The sequence below is a fragment of the Calonectris borealis genome, chromosome 3 (genome assembly GCF_964195595.1).
Source record: "Calonectris borealis chromosome 3, bCalBor7.hap1.2, whole genome shotgun sequence".
NCBI lineage: Eukaryota > Metazoa > Chordata > Aves > Procellariiformes > Procellariidae > Calonectris > Calonectris borealis.
In genome coordinates this window covers 65,538,162-65,556,420 of record NC_134314.1, presented here as the reverse complement: position 1 = coordinate 65,556,420, position 18,259 = coordinate 65,538,162, and the positions used below count along the sequence as shown (strand labels likewise).

General features: G+C 43.4%; 2 protein-coding genes and 1 long non-coding RNA gene across 12 annotated transcripts in view; 2 read left to right on the top strand and 1 right to left on the bottom strand.

Annotated features, from left to right (window-relative positions):
- PEX7 (peroxisomal biogenesis factor 7) overlaps positions 1–226 on the bottom strand; it is a 48,073-nt gene extending 47,847 nt beyond the window's left edge. For all 7 annotated transcript variants that reach the window (XR_012673003.1, XR_012673004.1, XM_075145926.1 and 4 more), the window contains exon 1: positions 41–226. Coding sequence is in view for 5 of the 7 variants with exons in the window: in XM_075145926.1 (XP_075002027.1) it covers positions 41–161 (121 nt within the window). In the remaining 2 variants the exon portion in view is untranslated. The remainder of the gene's footprint in view (positions 1–40) is intronic.
- A 2,575-nt stretch (positions 227–2,801) lies between these two features.
- LOC142080485 (uncharacterized) lies at positions 2,802–5,757 on the top strand. The gene is made up of 3 exons (XR_012673005.1): positions 2,802–3,648; positions 4,682–4,784; positions 5,026–5,757. It is a non-coding gene; the product is annotated as an uncharacterized LOC142080485 (long non-coding RNA).
- Positions 5,758–6,773: 1,016 nt separating this feature from the next.
- MAP3K5 (mitogen-activated protein kinase kinase kinase 5) overlaps positions 6,774–18,259 on the top strand; it is a 108,289-nt gene continuing 96,803 nt past the window's right edge. For 2 of the 4 annotated variants that reach the window (XR_012673001.1, XM_075145912.1), the window contains exon 1: positions 7,125–7,619. Coding sequence is in view for 3 of the 4 variants with exons in the window: in XM_075145912.1 (XP_075002013.1) it covers positions 7,220–7,619 (400 nt within the window). In the remaining variant the exon portion in view is untranslated. Of the gene's footprint in view, positions 7,620–18,259 lie in introns of all 4 variants that reach the window. The other 2 variants (XM_075145910.1, XM_075145911.1) reach the window with 2 other exon arrangements.

The window sequence follows — 18,259 nt, the reverse complement described above, 5'->3', positions numbered from 1 at the left end:
TTACCGCCCCTCCCCCCCGCCGCGGAGGCCCCGCCCGCACCTGCGATGCCGTAGTATTGCGCGGCGGCGCAGGCCACACGCCCCGGCCAGTAGGGCGAGAACTCCGCCGCGTAGCCGTGCAGCCCGGGCAGTCGCAGGGCGCTGCCGCCCGCAGTCCCCATGGCCCCCGCCCGGGCCCCGGCCGAGGCCTCCGCGCCTCCGCCGCACGCACGGTCCCGCCGGAAGCGCCCCGCCCGCCGGGCGGTGCTGCAGCTGCGGCGCCGCCGCCATCTTTGGCGATGGCAGAAGGCGGGCGGGGTCGCTGTCAGCGTAGCAAGCCGCGCAGCCCTGTCCCCCTAGGCGGGAGGGGGCGCCGCTGCCGCCTCCGAGGGCCCCCCGGGCTTCGGGGGAACTGCTGCTGGCCCTGGGTGTCCTGTGGAGCCGCCCCGCTCGGCCTCACTGCGCCAGCCACCCCCAGCGGCTGCCGGGTCCCGCTCTGCCCGACTCTGTAGAGGTGGTAGCTGCAGCCTTGGGCCTCTCCGGCTTATCCCTCTGGTGCGGCCTTGTCCTCTGACCTCTTCGAGGAACGCTGTAAGCTTAGGAGGGCCAAATGAGGAATTTATCACTTGATACTGTTAGGCTTTCGTACATACCCCAATGTGATTCGTAATTAAAGTTCATCTGGCCCAGACCAGGCCTCCGACCACTTGCTGCCCGTTTCTCATGGTAAAAAATTTTGCAAAATCACCTTCCTGTGAGAAGGAGATCACTTCCAAACTTCAAAGACATACAAGATACACATCAGCTCGTGTGTGCTGATCAGTTTGAATACATGAGATGTTTCAATCATAGTATGTTACCTGTCATTTTTCCTTTTAAAAAGCTCTTTTAAGCTATTTCATTCTCTAATCTCTTGAATAGATCTGCATATTTTATCATTCTTCTTGTGATGCAATTATGCTTTATGTTCCTTTTATGAACAAACTGAAGTTTTCTTACACCCATGACAACTTCTGTTTAAGTCAATGGGAATTTTTGCCTTTGAAAGAAAGCGGGAGGGCAGTTCAGAATTAGAAAATAAATATTTCAGCGGAGCAGGAGCTGCAGCTATTGTTATATTCTATCCTCTGTGTGATACACAGGACTTCAAAATACAGAGAGATATTCCAGTTCTACACAGGCTACCCTAATTAGTTATAATGACCTATCTATGTGTGTAGAGATAAAAATAGAAAAGTATTATTATACACATTAGGAAGGTACAGCGAAGGCGAATTGGATTATTTAATCAAGGTTACGTCATGGAGCTTGGAGGATTGTTATGTACTCCTGCTACTCAGCCTTATATTTACAACTAAACCTTGACTACAAAATCAATTGGAAAGCCACACAAATGTCTAATTGTTTAAACTGGCACTCAGATGCAGATATCTGAATTAGGCAGTTCTACTAATTCTTTGATCTTGTGGTAAAAATGAAAACAAATATGTTTATCAAACAGCCTCCAGGATTTTAAAATAAAATCAATCCAAATTCAGTGCAAGTGAAGCTCAGTTTAATGTATCCTTTGGGTTATCACAGCAGCTCCCAAAGCCTCACAGCTGGCAATTTATAAGCTTGATTTATTGACAGACATCATATGAGATCAGATTTTTTAACCCTGGGGCAAAGGAATACCTTACTGAATTGGCAGCTCCAGGCCAAATTCCACCAATTTTAGCCTCTGTGGAATCTTTTCAAACCAATGTATCTTTTCAAAATGCAAGTTACAAGAAAATATTCTGAGCAAGTGTTTTTAAAGTAATTGCCCTTTGTGACTGGGATATCAGTAACATTTGAGAAGATACTCAGCCGCTGCAGTGGTGCAGTAAGTAAATTTGGACACGGCCCTTTGTGAGGTGGTGTTTTGGAGTCAAGTGCTTGATGTAAAGTCCAGTTACTCTATAGACAATTTATTACTGATATATCTGAGTATTGGAAAGGTTTCATCAAGTGCATTTTCAAATCTAGTTGATCTTTTGTAATGAGTGAAATTCCGCAAAGAGGTTATGCAAACAGGAAGCAGTTCTTATCAGTGGCCCAGCTTTGTTTTAAAGAGAGATTAAAAGAATTTTTGTAGACATAAAGATCAAGAAGTGGGTAACAGGTTACAAGGAAGTCCTGAGAGGACTAGTTCACAAAACTTTTTTTTTTTTCCCCACAGAAAAGCTTGTGAGTTTAGGTTTTGAAGATCCTTAGAAGTAGAAAGCAAAATATTACAGAGAGTGAAAGTATTTGCACAGAAGATTTCAAGGTAGAATAACAACTAAAGAAATGAAAGCTATTTTACAAGCAAAGAGAGATGGGCCCAAAACTGCTTAACGTGACTGTATTTCTTCCTCAGGCCCTGGGCAACTGAGTAAATTCAAGAAACATGAAGGACTACCCATCACAGTGATATTTTATATGCAGCTGTTGAAACCGAATGGTCTACCAGCCAGCTCTTTCCACCGACAAACACCAAACAGACGTATACCGCAGGCAGCGGTAGATGGCAGCCATGTTCCACGTGAAAAACGAGAGCCCACCGTTCTCAAAAATTCCCCAACTACATGGAGATTTTTTTTTCCTAAACCAACACGAATCAGAAAAATGAAAGTTGCTTAGCATGTAACTTTTAGGCTGTATTTATGCTGCAGTCATTTCTCTGAGCTCAGCTCACAATTATACCCCTCGTTAGCATTAGAATAGGTAGTTGAGATGCTTACAGCCGGATCTCCGCCTCCAATACACCACCCTTTCAGTCCACTGAGCTCTGTTCTGTTAGAAACACGTCTGTCGTTTCCTCAGCTTGCTGGCTGACGGGTAGCTTAGGTGTGAGTTGAGCTGGTAGCCATCACTGCTGCATACACAAATCCTTACAAAACCCTTGCTAGTCAGCAGAAACAGTTATCAGGAAGGCTCAAGTCCAAGTATTTAAAGAAGTTGCAAAAAGAGCTTTTCTACCAGAGAAAGTAGATTGTGAGCTATTCCCCCACATGCAAGGACAGATAGCTTAAAACACTGAAAATACTCAGGGACTGCAGTAAACTTTTTTCTGTCTTTTAGTTACTGAGCCATTAATTAGGCTTCATGCTATCAAGATTTTCTTCTACAACAGTGGATGCTTATTGACTAATAGAAATGTAGAGATGTTCCCAGCTGAAATTCCCATACAGGCATAAAGCTGTATGAGTTGAAGCTTTAAGAAAAGCATTTAGTGTCTCAAGGTTCCTGATAAGATTGTAAAACTGGAAACACTGAAAATAAATGAAAGTAACCAAGGGGGTTGCAGAAATGAATGCAAAAGGAAAAGGCTCCCCTGATATGGGGAAACTGAGGGTTGTGGAAGTTGGAAGGAAGAGGCAGTTAGCATGGAGACTTTTCTGGAAGTTTAAAAGAACAAAAGAAGTGAGAGGAGCGAAAGACACTGGAGCAGAGGAAGATTTAGACAAGGAGATTTAGAAAGAAGCATGAGAGTTGTTATGAGGAAAAAGCATATGAAGCAAGAACAGCACACACTCTTCATGCTCACAAGACAGGGGCTCCAAGGACAGTCCTGACGGATGAAATATCCATCCCCCAAGATGTATCCACATTGCTCCATCGGTTTTTGCTGACTGCCATTTATGTGCACCATGCCATAATTTGGTAAGCGGATTCCTCATGTTATTGCTGCTACATGACCAGCTGCATCCCTACACAATGGCCACCAGTCTCTATTTACCTTCCCCTTTGTACTTAAATACTGCTTTAAATGTTCAGTGTAATCATAGATTTACCACTTTTTAAAGATTGGCAGCTGCCTGCCTCATAAGAACGTATTGCCCTCTCTCTATTGAACGTAAAGGCTACTTCTGATTGTCTACAGTGATATACTTAGTCTAACTTTTTAGGACAATTTTTAGAAACAAGTTTTTTATTTTCATTTAATCATTTCTACAGCTTACAGTCTAAAGCTTACAGAAATTGCATTAGTTTATGTACTTTCAATATCTCATTTGGATTTTTGTATCTGCAAATTTCTTTACATTTTTTTTTTAACACCCATAATTGAAGCATACTGCACTTTACTCCTGCAAACTTCTTTGTCCTGCTTATCAGTGAAGAGTTTACAGTGTATCTCCAATGTTTCATTCCTATATATTACCCTGTAGTTAAATAAGAGGGCCTTAAAGTGTGGATTAAATTTAGCATCCATTTTAAACCCAGTATCTGTAGCAATGTATTTTAGTCCATTCTATCAGTTCCATCAAACTACTGTAAACAAAATTTGAAATGCAGATTAGTCTAGAATCATTTTTCTCCCTCCACTGGACACTGATGGCCATAATGCATGAAAAATATAATTTGGACAGAGTTATGTTAAATGCATATATGTTTTAAATTTCATCTCTATAAATCAGGATACATGGGAACTACCTTTTTTGGTCTTGGATCTTGTTTACACTAGTTTGAGTGGCTAAATCAAGCCTGTGACATCTGTCATATGCTGTTTATCACTCATCAAAAATTGCATTTATATTTGCAACTAATAAAGTTGGCAAATTCTTGGATGTTAAAATTATAATTATGGTTAAACCTAGAGGCCAATGATGTATAGCTGTAAAAACATATAATGAAGAGAGAGTCATTATTTCAACAAATTTACAGCTAACTGCTTGTTACAAGTTTTTGTCGACAGAAAAAACAGAGCTGGAACAGAGCGATACTGGATCGTGATTATATGCAAACCATCTGGTGCTAAAGATGTTAATTTTACAGCACTTGAGAAACAAGTGAACAAGGTAAGCGTACTTCTGATAACAAATGGGGTGTTATTTTGTTTTTTAAAAAATCCTTTGAATTATCATCTCCTAATCAAGCATTAAAACACAAGAGCTCCTAAATGTCTGATCAGTCACTTCAAAGAGTTAACAGATTAAAAAATATAAAGATTAAACAGATTAAAGTTTTCACTTTATAAAAACGTGGGCAATTTGTGTTTGTTATTCAACAGCATTTTGATTTTTTTTTTTTCCGGTTTAGGGCCCAACCTCACTCCCAGCCAAATCAATAGAAAAACTAACTTGAATTTGGAATAGACACGGCGCTAGTAACGAAGCAAGCCTGGCAAGTCAGCAATGCTAAGTGGAATAGCATGCTGCTTCCATCTCCTTTCAGTCTGTGACTTCCTTCTGCACTTGACAAACACGGGCTGTTCTCAAGAACAACAGAGACATATTGTTCTTGCTTCCTGTAAGGTGATGTAACTGCAATGCTGAATGGATTAACACTGATTCTGCATTTTGTGGAAAACGACTTTATTTAGAAAAACACATATTGCCATTCAGACTGTAGCAAGAAACAATAACCTACTGTATCTGGCAGATTAGCAAATATTAACTTTTCCCTGTAAATTAGTCTTTAGTTTGCTCGTCATCTTCCCACTCCATTTACCCATTTCTTATCAGCAGAAGCAAACGCCAGGCACAGCTCGTCGAAAAAGGGGACTGCTCAACGCAAAAGCAAACAGAGCTACTGAAGGTACGGCAGTGACTAATTTTTCCGATTATTCCAGAATTGATCCTCTGTCTACAGAAGTCATGGAAAACAATGATAGAGGAGCAGGCTTCGTGCCAACAAGTTGATTAATTTTAACAGGATGGACCTATTGATATGACATATAAACATAACTATAAATATGTAGAGTACTATTTTTCCTTCTTCTGTCCTGTACCTATTTAATAGAAACCCCTAATAAAAAAAATACTGAATAAATCACCCAATTTCACAGTACTTCTGTTCAAAAACAGACTGCAGAAGTCTCAACGTCATTTCCTTTTCAATTCCATTTTGAATTTCTCAGAGATTCATTCTTGGCCTGCAAATAATCTGAAAGTTTGGGGTGTTCTCCTTTCATATTATTATTCATAATAATTCATATGTATTATTTCAAATGTCACAGGATCTTTTCCTCTTCCTCGACTGGGTGGCCTACCATACAAAGTCAGCACAGCTTTTGGCTATATGCTAGTCATTCCAACTAGTTCCCTTTTCCATGAAGAAATATTTTTGCTAATTATGAAGCATTTGAGTGTTCTTGACGGGTAAATTCCAAGTGAATATAAGAAACCAACATACTTAATCAACATGCAGGGGTAGTTTTCCACTTTCCAGGCACAGCACTTGAAGAGCTCGAGGCTGACGCTGCTGAAAGCAGCCACAAACCCTTCAGTGAACTCAGAGCCGTTTGGGAACACGGAGGGAGGTTTAGGTGGGAATAATAGTAGAAGACAAGGGCTAATGACTACTAAAGCCTGACATTGCTCTCAACTCGGTGCGAACACCCAGAGCACTTACTCCTGACAAGCTAGTTAGGACACGTGTATCATTAAAAAAAAGCAGTAAACGGTAAAAATCCCTTTAACAGGACCAGGTATAACGCCGAGCCCTTACACACGACCCAGCTTCACGCAAACACGGGCTCGTTTAGGTTAAGCGAAAGCAAGTTTGAAGACTCCAGGGCGAGTCGGGGTCCGCGTCGTTTCGACGGCGGGGAGGCGCGGCCTGACCCCACCGGTTTGAAGCGTGGCCGTGGGCTCGTTTTACGGGGGTGGGGAGAAGCCCCTGGGGGCCACGGCCGGCCCCGAGGGGAAAGGACGGCTCCCCGTGGGGACGCGGCGTGGCTCAGCCGCCCCCCAGCTCTCACGCGGGACGCGAGGCGGCCGTAACGCGACGCGACGCGGGGCGGGGCGGGGTGTTATTTCTGCCCGGAGGCGGGGCCGGAGGGAGGTGCCCGGCGCTGGGGCCGCCTCAGCCCGCGCCGCCAGTGGCTCGGCAGCTGCCGCGCGGCTAAAGCGGGGGCGCCGAAGAGCGATCCCACAAGTGGTTCCTCCCCGCGGCTGAGTAATTTCGCCTGGGGAGCGAAGCGGCCGGAGGAAGGAGCGAGGTCCCGGGGGTCGGCTCGCCGGGTAGTCTCCGCAGGTGCGGGGGAGAAGGGAGCGGTGCGCCATGGTGCCGGCGGCAGACACCGAAGGAGGCTGTGCTCGTCTCCCCGCCTCCGGCAGTCTTCGCTAGCGCCCGAGGGGGAGTCCCTCACTTCAGCCCGGCCGCCTCTTCCCTCCAGCAGCTCGGCGGGACCGTTCCGGGGCGGGCGGCGCAGCATGGCATCCGCCTAACGCCGGACAGCGCAGCAGAGCCCGGGACGCGCTGCAGCGGCGGCGGCTGCTCCTCCACCAGGATGAGTGACAGCAGCGAGGGGATCATCAGCCTGCCGGTGCCCAGCCCTCCCGGCGGCGGCCCCCCCTGCGAGGAGGTGCTCGGCAGGCGGGCGCAAGGAGCCGACGGCGGCGCCCGCAGCCTCCTGCCTGACTTGGCCGCGCCGCCGCCCGGCAGCCCCTGGGCTGAGGACGGCGCCGCCGGCCCGGGCATCGCGGCGCGGGCCAAGGGTGGCGGCAGGCGGACCGCCGTCACCTACGTGATCAACGAGGCGAGCCAGGGGCCGCTGCTGGCGGCGGAGAGCGGCGCCCTGCAGAGCCTGCGGGAGGCGTGCGAGGTGGTGGGGGCCGCGCTGGAGACCCTGCACTTCGGCAAGCTGGACTTCGGCGAGACGGCGGTGCTGGACCGCTTCTACAACGCAGGTGAGAGCGACCTGCCGGGGCTTGATCGCCGCCGCGGGAGCGGCTCGGCCCGGGCTCGCCGTCACCTCCCTGGCCCGGGCCGCCCCGGGTTCACCGCGGGGCGGCGGGAGCAGGTGTGGCCCTCCCCCGCTGCGGGGTCAGCTCTGACCGCGGAGCCCTCCGAGGGCTGAGCCCCGGGGTGCCCCCGCCGCCCCCGGGCTTCGGTGACAGCCTTCGGACGGCCACGGGGGTTAGGTGGAGAGGCAGAAGTGCGTCAGAGCCTGTTTATGTCCCCCCGATAGTGTGTGTTGGAGAAGAAACTCCCTGTCAGCAAGCGTGCTGTGAATCAGCACTTGTCAGCGCTTGTGGTCTTTCACCTGTGGATTAAACGTGACCTGCCCGTTTTCTCCCAGTCTCCCAACAGAGTGCAGGGATGCAAGTTTTTGCTAACGCGCTGAGCCCTGGCTGAAACAGGCAGGAGCCGCGAGGCCCCGGGAGCTTTGAAAAGTAGATTTGGCACCAGCCATGTAACTCGACAATTTCTTTGTCCTGACATAGTATCTGGGATGCTCTGTGTGACTGTGCTTGGAAGTTTGTGCTTCAGATACTGCTTGCATAAAACATTTGCGATGGATGGGCTTGAACAAAGAGCTACGCGCACCGATCCAGTTAGTTGGCACGAACGCCCCGTGCTGCATCCTCTCACCCGGGTTCGCCAGCTTCCCCAGCGATAGAATTGTAGCACCTTCATTTGAAGGTGTGGTGACCCGAGGTTGCATGTTACGATTTACCTGGCCCTATTTTTAAAAATAATAACAAAAAACTTCCCCCCTCTTTTTTATTTTGTTGACAGATACATGGCATGAATGTCGAATAAAAAAGCCTGCTTACTAGATTTGTAAATACTTCATACTACTAAAATTATAGTACTGAATTAATGTCTTTTTGCCTTAAAAAAATCAGAAGCAGGAAATTGACCTGACCTACAATTTCCAGCTTATTGTGTGGCATGGTTTTTGCGTATGTGAAATGCATGCAAAAAAATGAGTATTTACAAAGTTTTGGCTGATATTGTAGTTTCCTCCTCTCCTGGGGAGGGGGGAAGAGGGGGAAAGGAAAAAAAAAAAAAGAAGAAAAACCCTGGTGGGATTGTAGCCAGTTTCCACAAAAGACTCTTCAGCATGGACATGCATATGCATGTCATCTCTTTGAAACTCCGCAAGCTTTTCCTCATGGACTGCTGCTTTCATTTCAGTGAGGTGGGCGATTCTGAAGCATGCAGTCGCAGCTTGTTCCTTGCGTCTCTTGCAGAGCTGTGTTGTTAGAGGTAATGTTCTCAGAAGTCGGAGGAGCTGTCCTCACAGGTGGAAATAGGAAGGCCATAGAGCTTCATTATAGATCCTGTGCTCTCCACACACAGATAAGAGGGACTTCAGATTTCAAGCACCCTGACACCTCTTCTTTCCAGGACGTGTGAAACCTGAGAGTCTCTTTTGGTTCTGTTGTGGAAGCTGTCGCGTAGTGAGGCTCACCGAGTTGAATTATCTGTGGTTTTGTGCCTCTTACGTTGGTTAATTTTTAGACTCTGAGCTGTGCAATAGGCGGGGTCTCAGTAGTTCACGGAGGCTTTTCATGTAATGGGAGATTTGACTTGAAGTGGGCCCCTTTTAAATCTGGCAGTAGGCGTCTGGCATATAGTGCTACATAACTGCACACTTATGTAATATAATTTGCTTATTTCAATGGCTTTTGAGCAAACTGTGTAAATGTGAAAACATTACTTTTTCAGTACTGTTTGGCTGTGGGAATTTAGTCAAAGTATTGCAAAACAGGAAAAACACTTTGCCATTCTGCTTTAGTAGCAAAGCCCATAAACATATAAAGAACCAGGAGAGAAGCGTCCAGCTCCTGGACTGAAGAGAGCAGGATGTAAAAGTTTGTGTCTGCTCCAGTACAGTACTCTCTACTGTCTGAGCTGACAAGTCATGAACCAGCTCCAATCCCAAAACTATATCGTGCTGCTGACTCTAAGGCTGAACTTAGGTCTAGAAAGATCTGAGAGTTTTCATACTTGTTTCTTTATTCCTGTTGTATTTTATACACTCTCTCTATATATATCTCTTTTTAAGAAGTAGTTGTTCTCCAGAAACTTTAAGCTAGCAAAAAAAATGGCTCTCAGGATAGGAACAGAACAGCATTCAAGAGTAGAAGCTGTGTAAGCTGAAGAATGCAAATGGGGAGCAGTGTAGGGACAAAACCAAAACGGTCATGGAGGGTATAACTATTGCACAGATTATTTTTTTTTAACTGCTTTAACAGGGGTGGGGAGCATTTGTAGGTGACCTAAACTCCTTCCCTATTACCCTTCTTGTCCTCTCTCCTGCTGTGTGCTTTCAGTGATCAAAGATGGTATTAGTAAATTGATAAAGAATTTCTGCACACTACATTATTTAAATAATATAGTGTATGAAAATAGTACAGCATGACTGAATGTCAAATAAGAATTTAGCAGTAAAAGTACTTTCAAATTAAGTAATGGTTAACTGGTCTTATTCAAGGTATCAAGTCTTACTGAACGCAGTGTAACGGCCAACTAAGTTACAAGAGTAAGGAGTGATGTGATTTCATGAAGGTTTGGAAAATCAAGCTTATAACTGTGTGAATGAAGTAAATCAATAAACCTCTCAAGTCTTGTAATGTGTATAAATCAACTGTGATTTGTGGAGGAGAGGGGAAGAGCTACAATATAATGTATCTGTCCATCATCAAGCCTTCCCTTTTGAATATCTTGTTTCTGCTTTGTATAACAGAGCCTGAACTCTTGGTGATCTCTGATGCAGGTTCACTTCATGCCTTTCACTGCTTCAAAGAGAACTTCAAGGAGTATTAAATAAAATCTAATCTCAGATGTAAATACTCATCATCCGCTTTAAATGTAGATTAGCCTACTAATAATCTTCTTCTGCCAGCTTCAGTCAACTGATGGTCCTTAAATGCTGAGACATAATTAGTAATGCATATGATTAGTGAGTAGGTCTTGGCTATGTATAATTGAACCATTCAAGCACCAAATATTAAGAATGAGCCTATTCTAGCCTATTTCTGCTTGCATGGTTTAAATTCTGCTTGATTTCAGCAAAAAAAAAAAAAATTGCTTCCTGAGAAACAAGTGTCAAATCAGTCCAGCTGTTGGAAAAGTGTCTGACAAAAAATTGAGATTTCAACATTTATCACATTTTCCTCCACTTAAGGAGATAGTAAGGTGAGGAGAAAAAAATCTAGTCCGATTTCTTGCAAAACTCAATGTATCTGGGTTTGATCAGCTGTCTCAAGGGCTTTTTTCCTTCATAAAGAGGATACTTAGAGGTTGGTTTGTTGGTGATGGGTTTGTTGTGGTTTTTTTTCCCCCTCCAGTTGTATTAAGCTGCTGCAGGTGAATTGCAGGTCTCTCTTAAATTCAGCTTAATTTCTAAACAATTCAGGAATGTTTAAAGAGTCAGGCAATTACAGGCATGCCAACATATAGCAGGGAAACCTTTCTACAATGCAGTAGATAGTCATGGTGTTTTAAAAGTTACCATAACCATTACTATTTGTAATTCAATGGTATTTTCTCTACATTATAATGACCAGATCTGCATATCCTGTTGATTTTTTTTTTTTTCTTTAATTGCTCTGTTCCTTTTGAAAACTGAGCTATAAATGAGTATAGAGTACTTAAGAGTTTGTTTGGCTTAGGTAAGCATTAATTTTTTTTTTGTTTCCCATCTTTTTTAGGCAGTTGAAATTAGGATGATTTGCTTTCTGTGCAGATCTTTACACAGTCATTTTGTATTAGACAAATGCATCAAGGACTAGCTGAACAGAGTGTTTTAGAAAAAGGAAAAAGGTGAAAGTACCGTAAAAGGAAAAAATAGCATGAATCGGTAATCTGGGTCAGCTCTTTATGGGAGGGAGGTGCTCTAAGTCAAGCTAATTTCTTCACACGGGCTTTTAGGATTAGGCAGATTTTTGTTGATTAAAGAAATACCTCATTTGACTTGTTATCTGGCATTTAGTTTTAAAGTGTATTGATTTTAAAGGGCAGGGTAAGTTAGGGGTGAGTGTTCAGTTGACTGGCAAGACAAGTGGTGTACAAGTGTCAAAACCAGGATAACTGATAAAGAGAGGTTACTGGAATGACCTGTAGAGTACGATACTGTAAAGGAGAAAGTTGTGCTCCTTCTTCTTGAAGAGGTCCTATTTTGGAGGAGATACACCTTAAGGAGTTAGAGAGAAACCTTGTCAGAAATTTGTCTTATTCTGAATTACCTTGCACCCTCTTTTGGAGAAACTCGTGTTGACTTACAGTGCATGGAGAGAGGGATCATTTGTTTCGTATTTTCAGGTGTGTGTTCCTCCTGCTTGTCTGCCTTGCAAGATTAAGCTACAGAACATCTCCACCTTGTGAAGATGGAAAATTAATTTTTTGGAAGAATGCTAATTTGTCAGAAGCACAGTATCAAGCATTCTGACTTCTGTGTACAAGCTCAGAGGGACCAATGGAAGATAAGGAAATCACACCGTCGGTGATTGAGGAGGATCTGGGTTCTCTAATCTGTATAGTCACTTGTTTTAGGGTGGTTCTCAAGCTAAACAGCTTGACTGATGTGCTTGTCATACAAATCTCTCCTTGTAACTTCAATGTTGTGTTACACTAGGGAATTTGCTTTTCTTCAGCTTCTCTTATGCTCAAGTTTTATGGATCAATAACCCTTATGATATTATTTTGTACTAATGCTGTTGTGTGGGGCTATTGAGGGAATTCCCTATGACAGCAATGATTGACTAAAATAGAGTTCATCAAATAACGGATAATAAAATGGGTTTAGCCTCTTACCGTTGTTTTTAGAATTCAGCGTCATTGCTTTTAGAATTCATGCAGGCTTGGGCTAGAAATTTTCAGTGCCAGCTTTCTGGGCTTAGAAACATATCGTGCAATGTGCTTGGGGAGAATCTTGGCATACAAAATGACAAAATTTTCAGAGAGCCAGTGAAAGCGAACTTTGCTTGGAAGATGTTCTACACCTAAATTGTTTCTGCAGACTTTACAGAGCGTTTGTGGACTGTGCATCTATAAGCATGTACAGGCACACAGAAATGCAGTAAAGCAGTACCAGGGTTCGACTGCATTCTTGCAGTTTCTTCCTATTTTTCTCTAAATATGCTAAATTCTATGATGCTAAATTGTTTTTTTTGAAGTGATTTATGACTTTATATAAATTTCCTGGAAGTTCTGTGACTGTGACACACTAATGCAGATTCTCTTCTTAAACCCAAAAGAGGTGATGGTCTTTTCAGAACCGATGCTCTTGATTTTAGCAGTTGATGTAAATGTTTTCCCTGGTAAAAAAAGGCATGCTTCCTACCATATTGGCTGTTTGTAGGAGCAAAAAAACACTACCAGAGAGAGTAACTGCAAGCTTTATTCTACTCCACATTGTCTCTCAGAATGATTAGGTTTTTTCCACCACCTTTTTCTCTGTACTTCCTGATTATTTTTTTCATTTCACTAACAGAGTTTTGTCAGACACTTGAAATACTGCATATCCTTTCTGTGATTATGCAGCACTTGCATCCATCAATTATTTTACTTTTTTGACACCCCCACCCGCCCCATTCCCCCAGGTGCTGCTGAATCACCATTGCTGTTTCTAAAGCATCATGACTGGAGAATCCCTGTTCCAAATGACAGTTCTTGTTATGTAGCAGAAGAAATTATCCTGATGCATTATTCTTGTCCAATTTCAGTGTCAAGGGCAACTACTAAGAAAAAGTTTCAATGTTGGTGGAACTCGTGTTGAAAGAGCTTTGCGTTTCAGCAGCACTATGTTGCAAGTAATGAGCTGGAGCAAGAAATGCCGAGTAATTTAATAATGCAGATGGTGTGCAGAATAGAGTTGATTATTATAGCCATACTCTCAAGATAGACATGTCAGGGATGTAAGGTATTATGAGTACAGAATCTTTGCGTCTGAATGCGTAGTGTATATTGTAACATTTAAATGGGGTGGGTTATAAAGCTCCTTTTGACTCTGGATATTGATTCCAGACTCTGTTAGAAGGCAGCATTAGAAACCTAAAACAAATGCATGGCACATCTTCAACGTAAAACAATATTTCATTCTGAAGCACCTGAATGTGATCTACATCTACAACAAAAACGATGATGAGTCTGGAAAAATAATATAATCCTGATATAAAGCCTCTTTTGTCTGTTCATAGTTAGTGCTAGTGGAGCAGTTCTGAGTTTATGAAGAAATTACGGGATTTGAAACAACATACTCACAAATACTTCCATTGCTGGACCAGCTGTAAATTTTATAACCAGAATCCAATATTGGTACTGTATGCATAACGTCCATCAAGCTACTTGTCAATAGGTGACTGGAAGACTAATATCAGTTTCTGTATGAAATAGGAGGAGCACAGCAGACGTGGAGGGCATGTATGGAGTGGATGTATGTGGGCTGTGACACCTGGGTTCTCTTTCAAACTGGGCTGTCATAGCAGTTTGTAGCTCTGCTGTGCAGCAAGATGTTCCTTAGGCCTCTCCCCCAGCTGAGAGGCTTGTAGAGCATCTAGCGTGGGTGCTCTGGGCACAGAATCCCTGATGCCAGTGTGAATTTCCAGCCATTTCTATAATGTAAATAATATTAAGGGTATGCTCTTGCAGTGCTTATTTACCAGATCTCCCAGTGATATCAGTGAGACACCTGGATAGACGGTCCGCATGCAGGCTTTTGTTGGATTATTAGACGTTACAGGCTTTTGAAATGCTACCTTCTCTGTCAAGTGCATCAGGGTGTTAGAGCTAATTTTCAAATACTGTGGGCTGCATAGTATTTAAAGTGGCAGGAGAAATGCATATTATGACATTATTAGGGTCTCTTAAAATACAGTAAAGATGTAAAACTCATCGTGAGGCATCCGTATGAGCAGACATCATGAAAGTATATTCCCCAGTGGAGAAAAGGCTGAATGGAGCTAGATAAATGCTTTTTGAGGGTAATGCAGAGGAAAGCCTGTGACTGATTTTTCTGCAGTTTGCATTTCTGTAGCTCTGAACAGGATGTGTCATACAGAAATGACTCCTGAATTTACCGCAGCCATGATAAGAATTTGACTTATCTTTTTAGTTGCTTTCTAAACTAAAGAAGCACAATACAAAAAGCTGTAAATGTAGCAAGTGACGACAGAATGAAACAAATTGTGTTAAAGTCTAAAGGATCAAGTGAAAAGTAGAAGGGGCTTTAATACATCATTTAGCACCATTATCCTCAGTAAATTTTCCCGTCTGTTATGGTCTTAAATAAAATTAAGTTAAGCAAGTGAAAGTTTCAGTTTTATGGCAGTTCATTTTCTTTTGTCTCTCAATAGAGAAAAGCTGAGTTTTAAGCGTATTCTGTAGCGCTGGTCATTTAAAACTTGTTCCTTTTTTGCCTCAGCCCTTTGGAACAGTCACTATTTAGAACTGCTGTATTTGCATGCATAGAAACCTTGCAAGTTGTATTTGTAAGTTATACCCAAAGAAACTAAAAAAACTCAGTGGCTCAACAATGATAGGGATTTTACACATTTGTGGTTAATAAAATGGAAGTTATTGCTGGGATTCCTGCCTTTCATTGTAGGCTCCCTGCTTGGTCCCCGAGCATCTACTGACACAGTAGTCTCCTACCGCTTATTTTGTATGGCTTCTCTGGGGGTTTATATTCAACGATACAGACACACTCACAAGTACAGCGTTTGTTAGAATGAGATAGACATATGAAGCAGTCAGTGAAGTCATCTTGTACAGCAGAATGTGTGTGTGAGAGATGACAGCAGAATTTGTTTTGACAATTCGGGAATTTTCTGGTAATCACTGATGGGTAGATTTCTGTAAGAAGTTTGTAATTGTTTGTATTCCAAGAGAAAATGAACCTCAGGCTGAGCTTGACCCACAAGCACAGGCTGCTTCTTTTTAGTGTATTTTTCTTTTTTTCCTCTGAGACCAGATTTGTTCCTTGACTGGAGCAGATATAATCCTTCTTTCAGTTATGAAGAGCTGCTGATCGACTACTAACAATGGCATGCCAGAGCTGAATTCTCTTCTAAATTGTGTCCGCCTTTATTCATAACCTTTGGGATGCCTCTAGGTGCAGCATGGGGCTTAAAGATTTCCCACAGACTGACTCATTTGAAGTCAGTGGGAATCAACACTCTTCCAAATCCCACAAGAAACGTACGTTTTCATTTAGGAACTAGATACCCTTGTAAAAATTTGGCTCTGCATTTCTCCCTTACTGTAATAAAGTAAATGAGTTGCTCTGGGACTTGCTTGCTGATGGCATCAGTGGATGTCTCTTGCAGAGAGTGCACTCTGAGTGAGTAAGCAGCTGGTGCTTTCAGTGGTGAAGACAGCTTTTCAGCGATGTCCTCACAGAAGTGTTATCCGCAGCTCTTGCAGAGAATTTTATCTGATCTTCTTCCCCTTTACACAATACCTGTCTGATACAGGTATAATGCTGCTTTCAGTACAGTCTTTCTGGCTTACTAGGGACTATAGACTGAAACCTGCAGTCTGTGAAGTGTGCAGATGCAGGTTAAATAATTATCAAGAGTTGAAAGTCCTCCAGCACCTTCCCACGGACTTACGTGCTTCCAACAGAAGTGTGTTCTGCAGTGTGCAAGAGTGCCCAAGTCACTCATCTGACCACAGCCCTGGGTGTGAACAAGGAAGACTCAGTGATGTACCAAGAAGAAAGGAACGCTTGTACTGCTGTAGGAGTTCATTTATGGTTCTGAAGTGGGGCCCCTCGTGCTTGGGATAAATTTATCCAGTTATGTTGACGCAGTAGCAAAGTGCTTCATTTAACTCCACCATAGAGGCACACCCATAAGATTAAAAGCTCCTACTTCCACTGCTCCACCTTCAATATGATTTTTACAGCTACACACGCTTTTAAAACGACGACAGTACTGTATTTTCCCTCTAGAAAAATATCTCTGAGGGGAAACATGCTAGATGTATGCCATAATTTTGCGTTTGTGGGTTTATTACTGCCTTTCAGTGCAGTAGCTAAGATAAGGTTTCTCAGCCTTCCTCTGGTAACCTTATGGGTGATTCATATGAAAATGAATTGACTTTAATTTAAATGTATGTGTGCTGACCACTGGTTCTGCTTCCACGTGCTGGCAATAACAGGGCGTGCTGGTGAAAGCCAGGTTTTTGGTTGTGTGCTGCATCCTGTCTTCACTTGCTCCTTGCAGCTCGTGCCATCGGTTGAAGTGACGTGTGGCGTCTGTGGAGAAGGGTAGAAGCTATTTGCCTCCTGAATGTAACCTTGTCTTCCAGATCACAGTTGGAAATGAGAAGTTTTTGCCAGGCGGCTGGTGTGAAGAACTGCGAATCCTTCCAAGTCTCCTTGGGAGCGGAATTTGGTCAGTTCCGAACACCGTCATCATTCCTGGGTCAAGTGCAATTGCAACAGGCTCAGTGACACTGTCCCGATCACTTTCACTAGAAAAGAAGTGGTGGTTACCTGTGTAAATAAACTGAAGTCCTGTTTGTTTATGTTCTCTGTTTCCTGGAGGTCAGTTTCAATTTTTGTTTCCTGCAAAGCTGAACTCCACTAGTACTTCATATAATAATAAATATACTTCGTATGATACTTGGAGTCCTTTAACATGTAGTCTCTCACGAGGGTTTTCAGTGACCTTGCAAATCATGCAAGCTGCTGTGCAGAAACTATTTGCTTATGATGATGAAACTTGTTTCAAGAGGTAAGCTTCCCCGATTAATTCATTCAATATTTGTATATTATTTCAAGACTGTGAAGCCTGTGCAACTCTACCTTCCACAACTGTTTTTTATGAGTGTATGTTAATTAGGAGAGGAACAGAACTTCTTAAAGATTTGTTTGTTTTTTTATTTTGAGACTGTGTAACTCAAAACCTTGGTGATTCTAGTTTCATTTTATTTCTGCTGGAGTCTTTTATTCCTTTTATGTCTTTCAAGGTTGTCACTGAATTTGGGAATTTGCCTGGTTTATTAACCAGGAGTTACAACTCTGGATATAGTGAGTGTTGCACATGTGAAGCACAGGAGAGGTTGTAGGGCAAACCAGAAAAAAAGTGGCACTTCTAAAATATCCTGTACAGTTATAGCATTCCTGTACAAAGCAGGATTTATTATTTTTTTTGAAAGGGTGCCGGTAGAGGAGGGGAAAGAGCGTGTTCCCTAGTGCTGCAGCTGTAAAGGGAGGAGGGGAGGAAAGGCATTACGCTTGTTGTGAGAGCTGGCTGATGCGGCCAGTGCTGTTATCTTTGAGGAAGTGCTGGGATCTTGCAGCACTGCTGCTTCTGGTCTGTTCTTGAGGGATTATCTTCTTTCGTACCCTTAGATCAGAGTGAGCAGAGGACTGTTTTTCCCCTCTTCCGCTTACTCTCACAGACCACGGGCAGCACGCTTGCTACGGCCATAGAAGGCCATCTCCGGTAGAGCAGTCTGAACTTGACGTGGCATTGCTGAGTCCAGAGAAAGCACCTCCTCAACCTCTCAGCATGAGGGAGGAAGCCCGCTGGGCTGGGCTGGGGCAGGAGGTGGGTGGTGTACACTGGGTTCTGGACAAGCCTTCTCC